This window comes from Myxocyprinus asiaticus, chromosome 2, assembly GCF_019703515.2.
Source record: "Myxocyprinus asiaticus isolate MX2 ecotype Aquarium Trade chromosome 2, UBuf_Myxa_2, whole genome shotgun sequence".
Lineage (NCBI taxonomy): Eukaryota > Metazoa > Chordata > Actinopteri > Cypriniformes > Catostomidae > Myxocyprinus > Myxocyprinus asiaticus.
This window is the reverse complement of record NC_059345.1, coordinates 8101915-8111059: the sequence shown is the minus strand read 5'-3', so window position 1 is coordinate 8111059 and position 9145 is coordinate 8101915. Positions and strand designations below refer to the sequence as shown.

The 9145-nt window shown below is 38.7% G+C and overlaps 1 protein-coding gene across 1 annotated transcript; it reads left to right on the top strand.

Annotated features, from left to right (window-relative positions):
* The first annotated feature begins 220 nt into the window (after positions 1-220).
* On the top strand, positions 221-8824 carry LOC127412072 (G1/S-specific cyclin-D1). Its single transcript, XM_051648116.1, has 5 exons — positions 221-672; positions 2037-2252; positions 2649-2808; positions 4231-4379; positions 5675-8824. The coding sequence occupies exons 1-5, from the start codon at positions 475-477 to the stop codon at positions 5828-5830; spliced, it is 879 nt and encodes a 292-aa protein (XP_051504076.1). The 5' UTR covers positions 221-474; the 3' UTR covers positions 5831-8824.
* Positions 8825-9145: the final 321 nt, after the last annotated feature.

The following is a 9145-nucleotide window of genomic DNA, read 5'->3' as shown; positions in this document are numbered from 1 at the left end:
CTACCAATAGTTCAGACCCTTACCCTGTCTGTTCATCCCCGATACCCACAGCAGCCTGTCCCCTCCCCAAAAGACCCCCGACACCCTACTGATTCTCCTTGGTCACTCGTCACCCAGGATAGGACCTCCTATTTCCATACGGCTAAAGAAAGGAGCCCAAACTCAAGAGACGATAGTTCTTCAAGATTTCTCCTCCACCCTGAGCCTCTCGCTCTCTCTCTCTCTCTCTCTCTCTCTCTCTCTCTCTCTCTATCTATCTATCTCTCTCTCTCTCACACACACACACAGGCTTGCTGCTGCTTTGATCTTCCCTTAACAACAGTAACGTCATAGGGGAGTTTTGTCGAGCGGAGCTGCAGCGAGAGTTCTTAGAGGGTTCAGCAGAGGCAGCAAAGCATCCACGCAACCTGCGTCCGACACGATATCCATTTTTTTTTTTTTTTTTTACTTTGTCACAGCCAGAACACTGAAGACATGGAACACCAGCTATTTTGCTGCGAAGTGGATACCATAAGAAGAGCTTACCAAGATACCAACCTGTTGAATGACCGAGTTTTACAGACAATGCTCAAAGCAGAGGAAAACTATCTACCGTCATCGAATTATTTCAAGTGTGTTCAGAAAGAGATTGTTCCTAAAATGAGGAAAATCGTCGCTACATGGATGCTCGAGGTTTGTTGCGGAAAATACTTGTCTTTTTGTATTACACGAGTTTGCCTCATGATGATTCTGCAGCTGCTCATGCTCTTTGGACCCGAAGAACTGTTTTATAAATGTAAATATGTTTGGATGTAGCGTGAGTCCATCCATATTGTGCACCCCAGAACTACCGCACAGGAATATCGTTTTCCGATTATTATTATTGCTGAAATATTTAAGTATAAAAAAATGTTTAATTACGAAAGTTAGACATGTGAAGTTTTTCTGTCTTCCGCTATCGCATTTTTATTTAAATCGTTTATTTCCCCCTCTCATCTGTTTCGTTTCCTTATAAACTAAGGAAAATGTAAATTATTATTATTATTATTTTATTTCAATTAAATACCAGTGTACACGTATGCATTCTCACTCGTGCCAGTAGCCTATTATACGCCATCTTTGTTGTCGTTTGCTTAAGTTTTTTATTTCTCTAAATTCTAAAATGGAACAGTTATTGACAACACTTGTGTGACGACGCTTATTAGTTGACCCTTAATTCATATGTATCATTTAAACCTAATTGTTAGAAATAAACGTAATATTTTTGTCTTAAAAGTTTTGTTTCACTTCGTCATACCTCCTGCACGACGGTCTAAAAATAAGATATTTTTCAACTTTCTGGCTTCAAGATTTTTCTCTAAACTGTCGGATTATGTTTCACGTCGATTGATTTGGATTTACAGATGTTTAATGTTACATTTGATGCACGGGAATAATTTATATTAATTTTTGAAATAGCGACTACTGTTAAATGTCGCATGCTGCTCGTTGTGCATCGGGGCTTTATAATTCAGTTCATTTCACAGCGTTTGCATCACTAAATTCGATAGATCTAACTTTTATTCAATAAAGCATACGTTCCTGAACATTTACATGTGTGCTACGCACAGCGAAACAATTTTGGTATATTTTTAAATATTTTTTGAAAAGATGACGAACTAGAAAATTGTTTCCTGAACCAAGCTTGGACGCCACCTTTTTGCCTCGGAATGAAACGACCGCTTGCATTAACAGCAAAGAGCGATGTTTAAACTTTCTGCAAAACATATGCATTGATGTTGATTAGGAAATGTAATTATTTTTTTATAGCATGCGCTACAAGTCTTCGTTCATAATTTAACCCTTTCCATTGCACGTGCAGCTACAGATGCTAAACACGTGGGATAACTCGATAAGATCAAAGCATAGTGATTTTTTATTATTATTTCGATAATTTCATTCGTGTTAGCCAAAATATTCGCTTAATTCGATTCTTACCGCATAATTAGTGATTGCACGAAGCCAAATGTACATGTTAGGTGTAGGCTGTATCTGATCCTTTTTGCTTTTCTTTAAAGGTCTGTGAAGAGCAGAAGTGTGAAGAGGAGGTTTTTCCATTGGCTATGAACTACCTGGATAGATTTTTATCCGTGGAGCCAACCAAAAAGACCCGGTTACAGCTGCTAGGAGCAACTTGTATGTTTTTGGCCTCTAAAATGAAAGAGACTGTGCCACTAACAGCAGAGAAGCTGTGCATATACACGGACAACTCTGTCCGTCCCAGCGAGTTATTGGTAATTATCTAATATTGCGTACTACTTTTTTATATAACTTGATATTATCTCCATATATTACTTATTTTAGTAATACAGTTTTGCTTAGAAAGAGGTACTTGATGGGTTAGCATTGATATTCGTGACCAAATTAACGGGTTTAGTATGCTGTTAGTGTAATTCTCAGATATCTGCATTAATAACAGCGCAGATTTCACAGACCTTTTAATGTACATTTTATGTGTCCGTTAATTGAATGTAGGCCTTAATGCGTGAGTGTGCATTGACCAATTATTCTACATCTCCATCTAGTGGTCAAAGCATGTCAAATTCTCCGCACACCAACGTCGTATTGTCATATGGAAAATGATCTGCGCCTTAATGTAAACTTTGGCCTTTTTATATCTTCCCTCGCAGCAAATGGAACTGCTGGCACTAAATAAACTTAAGTGGGATCTCGCCTCTGTGACACCACATGATTTCATTGAACACTTTCTCACCAAACTGCCAATACATCAGAGCACCAAGCAGTTACTACGCAAGCACGCCCAGACATTTGTGGCCCTCTGTGCAACAGGTATGTTTCAGCATCACCTAGTCTGCTTTGTTGCCTTAAATATGTGATTTTAAATGCATATTGATGTGAATGTGCACAGCTGAAGACCAAATAAAAGTGTTGAGCACTTTATTATGGATACGCATTGAAGAATATCTCCCATGACCTCCCCCAAGAGCATTGCTATCAAACTGACTTCTTTATTGCAATGGAAAGATCCATCTCCCTTGTCCTAATTCCTCACTCAGAGTTATTGTAAACCAGCTTGAGCCTCTGCAAGAGAGAGAGGAAGTCTGTTTCCTTTTGTGGTGATTGCTGTGACTGCAGCGTGGGTCCTGAGAAGCCCTGTATCATGACACTATTGCTGCACATGCAGTGCATGTGAACCAAAAAGAGGAAGCCGTTTGCTGAAATTTTCCTTGTGCAAAAGGGATTTGTAACCTGATATTTCCCCATGTCTAGATGTAGATGTCTAGATGCATGTGCTTAGATGTTCAATCTTTATTTTTTTGCCCTGGCAATCAGCTCACAGTCTCTTTATCACCTAACTGGAACCCCCTGTAATGCTTCAGGAAGGAACTAGTCTTGTATATTCCCATCTCTTTTTTTGCCCCTCCATTTACATGGTGGGTATCACTGAAGCTCGCTCCTCTTTTATGTTTATGACCTGCATTTCTTTGGAAAGTAGCCTGGGATCGCAGCCAGAAAGAGTGTGGTTGGATGGATACTGGGAAAGAGGGTGGGCTCTGGTGAATGAAATGAATGGCTTTGGGTTGAAAGCTCCCGTGCCTTTATGCTCAATTTGTCTTGACAATTGCCCTCTCATCTCTCAGATAGCAATGCTAGATGACTTCCTATGAGAAAGGCAGATGTATTTCTCCATTCACCATGTGTGGGCAAAGTGAGAATATAAGGGAAAGAGAGACAGCTTTGATTTATAATCTCCCCTTATTGCCAGTGTGAGAGGACAATTTTAAACAAATGTGGTGTTGGGTCCAAGTCGTCAAAAGTAGAATACCATTGTTTTGTAAACCTTAAGATTTCTATGCACTTTAGCACCAACTTGTGTATATTCATGCCTAGAGGCTTGGTTAATTTAGGGAGTTTAGTGTAAAAAGGCTGCAGTAGAGGGTAGTTTGAGCTGGCCTGGACCTACAGCAAAGTCCTCTTCCTTTTCCCGAACCCCCACAAACTAAAAGCCTTATCTCAGAATGGTGTCTGCCTTAAATGTCATGGACTGTCCCCTATCAACCCTGTAGTTTAGTTATGCTATACTTTTTATGAACACCATCCCTCCTCCAAGTTATTAATATCTAATATCTAATATTCCTCAACCCATTCATTTTAGTCCTCATTTAGTTCATTTTCTCTCATTTTTCAGTGTGTATGAACAGTTTTGCTTTCCTATTTAAGTTCTAACAAGAGCCCCAATGTTATTTTCAGATGTGAACTTCATCGCGAGTCCTCCCTCCATGATTGCAGCGGGGAGTGTTGCCGCAGCGGTGCAGGGGCTGTACCTGAAAAGCAGCGACAGTTCCCTCTCGTCCCAGAACCTCACCAATTTCCTTTCACAAGTCATCCGAAGTGACCCTGTAAGTGTGCCACTTTCTTCATATCATCCCAGAAGAAAGCACGTATCCCAATCTGGTCTTGTGACAAGTTGTAATAATAGTACGAGATGGCGAAATCGAAAGGAATTGTACATGTTGGCTCCTACAAAAGGAGCCAACATTTACGACTTTTACACCCATAGAGAAAATAAATGAAGCAACGAACAATTGTTATTGTGATTATTCCTAAGTTTGACCCCTTACCCAAGCCCTAAACCAGTGGTTCCTAACCCTGTTCCTGGAGGCCCCCAAAGACTGCACATTTTGTATATCTCCCTTTTCTGACACACCCAGTTCAGGTCTTGGAGTCTCCACTAATGAGCTGATGGATCAGGTGTGTTTGATTAGGGAGAAATCCAAAATGTGTAGTGTTGGGGGTCCTCCAGGTACAGGGTTGGGAACCACTGCCCTAAACCTAATCATGATTTTAAAAGGAAAATAACTTCTGTGTACCATGAAAGAAAGAAAATATTGGGGTTTGGAATGAGACGAGGGAAGCTCTTATTGACATATATCAGTCATTTGTAGTGCATATTTACACTCACTGAGCACTTTATTAGGAACACTATGGTCCTAATAAAGTGCCCGATGTGGTCTTCTGCTGTTGTAGCCCATCCGCATCAAGGTTCGACATGTTGTGCATTCTGAGATTTTATTCTGCTCACTACAATTGTACAGAGTGGTTATCTGAGTTACCGTAGCCTTTCTGTCAGCTCGAACCAGTCTGGCCATTCTCCGTTGACTTCTCTCATCAACAGCATTTCCATCCGCAGAACTGTCGCTCACTGGATATTTTTTTGTTTTTGGCACCATTCTTTGTAAACTCTAGAGACTGTTTTGCATGAAATTCAAAGGAGATCAGCAGTTACAGAAATACTCAAACTAGCCAAACTGACACCAACAAACATGCCATGGTCAAAATCAATGATAATAAATTTTTTTCCCTTCTGATTGTTGATGTGAACATTAACTGAAGCTTCTGACCCGTATCTGAATGATTTTATGCACTGCACTGTTGCCACACGATTGGCTGATTAGATAATCCCATGAATAAGTAGGTATATAGGTGTTCTTAATAAAGTGCTCAGTGAGTCTATATGTGGAAAGAGTAACCAAATAAAAAAAGAAAGTCTTACCTTTTCGTATGAGCCAAGTCATACAATATCTAACGATGCCGCCATCTCGTTCTAATTATTACGAGTCGCAGTGACATGAGACTATGTTATGTATCCCTTTCCTTTGTCATTGTGCTAATTTTCCCCTCTTTTCGTCTACAGGACTGTCTGCGATCATGTCAGGAACAGATCGAGTCCCTGTTGGAATCTAGTCTCAGACAAGCTCAACAGCACAACATTTCCACAGAGACCAAACGAGTGGAGGAGAACGTGGACCTCTCTTGCACTCCCACAGATGTCAGAGACATTAATATCTGAACGGATGGCTTCTCATCTCTTGATCGATGAATCTTTGTTTCTGTTGGGTATGGGCTTTGGCCAAAGGCTTCATGGGATAAGAGGGAAACGGGCTCCCAACTGCACCTCACCACCCGACCAGTACCTCGACCAATTGCCCCTCAGTACGCCCTATCCGTTCTAAAACTTCTGAGCGGCGTCCCACCTGTAGTTTTGACGATTGGGCGATTGCCGGCCAGGACCACCAGTGGAGAACAAGGAATGAACGGACACTTTAATTCTCACTTTTGGCCCCTCTTTATGTCTTAAGTCAAAATTGAAAAGACAGAAAAATGGTATAGGCTATCTAGGATTTTAAAATTGCATAAACGACAACAGTAGTTGTGACTGGCCTCAACTTGGTCGCTAAAAAGATAAAGTGAGGTATATTTTTATTTCAAGTGTGTCAAAAACTATTTTTGAAAGAGAAGAGACATTTTTTGTATGTTTGATTGCTTTCTCTCATAGATAGTATGTTGTTACACTTGCCAAGAGTGCTCCCTGCTTTTTCTGCAGTCTAGCTGTGTAAATATATCCCCGCTTGCTATGCGTTTAGTCACTTTATTATAATTCCTAGACAGATTCCCTAACAAGATTCTCTTCTCTTCCAAAATGGTTTATGTAACCTTAGTATATGTTTTAAGCATGTATTTTTTATATGATTTACAAGGCTGTGGAATGCCAGGGGCTTGAATCGTTGCCTTTACTGCCATTAATGTATAACATCGTCACTGCCAATGAGAAAATAAGCTTATCTTTTACCTGCTCCCCAGCTAAGCTTAAGCAGATTATTCCACAGTCTGCTTTTTGTTAAAATTCATGTATTATCTAAAACCATTCCATTTAAAAAAAAAAAAAAAAAAAAAAAAAGCACTTTCAGTCTGTCGTTTAAGGCTGACTTTTACACACACACAAAAAAAAAAAAGAAAAGAAAAGAAAGAAAGAAATCCACAGTTGTTAAAACAATGGGGAAAAAACACGGAATGGAGTAAGGGGGTGATGGCAGACTTGTGTCTTGTCTGCAGCATGGAGCAGGTCTCTTTATCTATGGTGTTAATAGTCTGGAGGAGAAATGGAGGGGGACAATGAGAAGATGCTCTTTGAAGGGTAAAACTGAAGCTCACAGTGTACTATTTCCGCTATATGCACCTTTATGTATTCACATGCATTCAGAGTGAAAACACTAAGATGTTATATCAAAGATTGAGAACTATTTATTTGTCCTGTTCCCCTCTTAAGGCCAGTATGCTTGGATTAGTGGACTAGTTGCGAACTTGTGATGGAAAGACACCATAGTTAAAGTATTGTTCTGAGTTGATGTACTCTGGTTTAGAAAGAAAACAAAAGTTGTGGCTTAAAGTAGATTTTGCACAAACCCAGAGATGTTTGTTGTCTTGTGGATCTCTGGAGGATGAGGATGGAGAGATGTTAGAGATGGCAGAGGGAGGCAAAAAAGGGCGATGGCTGGACATCAAAGAGTTAAAAGCAGAACGGAGATGTTGTATGACAAAAGAGGAGAACCTGGGAGAAGACACTCCTCATATTTAGCTGCTATGGAGGGATTTCCAGCAAGTATGAAACTTTCAAATGGAAAACAACAAAAAAGAAAAAGACATGCTTCTTTCTATTGTATTGTTTTGCTGCTATTTTGTTGGTTTTGTTTATATGAAATGTCAATACGATGCCATGTAATAGGTTTTAATTTTCTCATAGAAAATTATGATATTATTGACAACTTTGGTTCTTTTTGGTAGTTTTTTTTTTTTTTTTGTGATCAATTTTTTTAATGTGATTTCTACGCTGTGCTATTCTCAAAACAGAAAAAAATAAATAAATAAAACAAAAAAAATGCAGAAGATTAAAAAATGACACATGTTCCTGTTATACTCACAATACCTCAAACTACATTTGTGATTAAGCATTGATATTAGTCTGGGATTTTCATTAGTGCTATTTTATTTTACGTTTTGGTTTATACCATGCCTGTTAGTCCTGTTGTAAACCGCAAATGAACACGTTAATCATTATCCTACTGGGTCCTGATGTGAGCGAGTAGAAAGCACATTGAATGGAATTGGTGCCATAAACATTGACTCTGTTGAGTTTTTTTTTTTAGCTGTTTCATTAAAGGAGACTATACACCCTAAGCCCCTTTTAGCTTTGTTTAAAATGACACCGTTATGAGTTTGTGACTGCCATGTGTACTTACAAAGCCATAGTTTTGTCTTGTAGTATTTTAACACAATGCAGACAATAATGTATAAACTGGATATCTTGTTCTGAATACAGGAGGCTCGGCATCTCCCCATGAAGTCATTGTCTTTATTAAATGCAACACAGCTACAATCAGCAGTGATGCTTCCCTTGATTTTTCATTTTATTTCCATTAACCCATCAAATTTGTTTCAGTTTGTCATTTGTCATTCTATACTTGGTAATTTGTTGGTTATATAGAGGTATCAGTTGCCACCCTCTATTTTAGATTTTCTTTAGCCTTTGACATGGTGCTGCTATGTGTTTGCATTGAGACTAGAAATGATTTGTTGAAAGAGATCCGGCTATAAGCTAGATATAGTTGTATGGGTGATTCAGGACCCAGGGGACACAATTATAGTATCTTCTGTAGTGTCAGGAATCTTTGTACCTCAACTGAATGATAAAATCACGTACCGGTGCGATTCAGTAATGCGATCAATGAAAAGAGACTGTGGAGGTATTTACTTAAGTTTTTGTCTCTGAATGTGTTTTTAAGGGGAACTGAAGATTGATTGCATCCAGCCACACCCACATTCTGTTGTAGAGTTTTTTTAGTTCAATATTTATTCCCAAGGATCAAACTAAATGTGGTGATGATCCTCAAATACAATGTCATGTTTTGATTTTTGTTTTATTCTTATTTACAATCTGGTCACTGGTCTGAAATGCTCAATCTTAGACATGAGGTTTATTAGAATAAAACATGAGCTTCAAAAACCAGCTGTCTTGTTTGATTTGTCTTTTCAGTTTTCAAGTGCTCCATTAGCAATGGTTGGTATTGATACAAAGCTTTACGATATGGCTTTTACTGTCTGTTAAAGCCTAACCCTAGACTCTTAACCGATTAATAGTGGTTGTGTCTTGGTTTAATAAACTAAAAAGTTATTTCAACTACTTGAATATTAAAGGTTCATTTCCTTATTTAAAAAGTTTTACTTCTAAAGAGATAAATAGTAATTTTGAAACATATGTATAAAATCAGACCACTCATGTGAGATGAAGAGTTCATTATTACCTCATTATTACTTCATTATTTAGTAA

Coding starts and splice junctions, on each gene's coding strand:
- LOC127412072 (XM_051648116.1), top strand. CDS start 475: ATGGAACACCAGCTATTTTGCTGCGAAGTGGATACCATAAGAAGAGCT. Junction 2,253..2,648: donor TCCGTCCCAGCGAGTTATTG/GTAATTATCTAA, acceptor CTTCCCTCGCAG/CAAATGGAACTGCTGGCACT. Junction 4,380..5,674: donor AAGTCATCCGAAGTGACCCT/GTAAGTGTGCCA, acceptor TTTCGTCTACAG/GACTGTCTGCGATCATGTCA.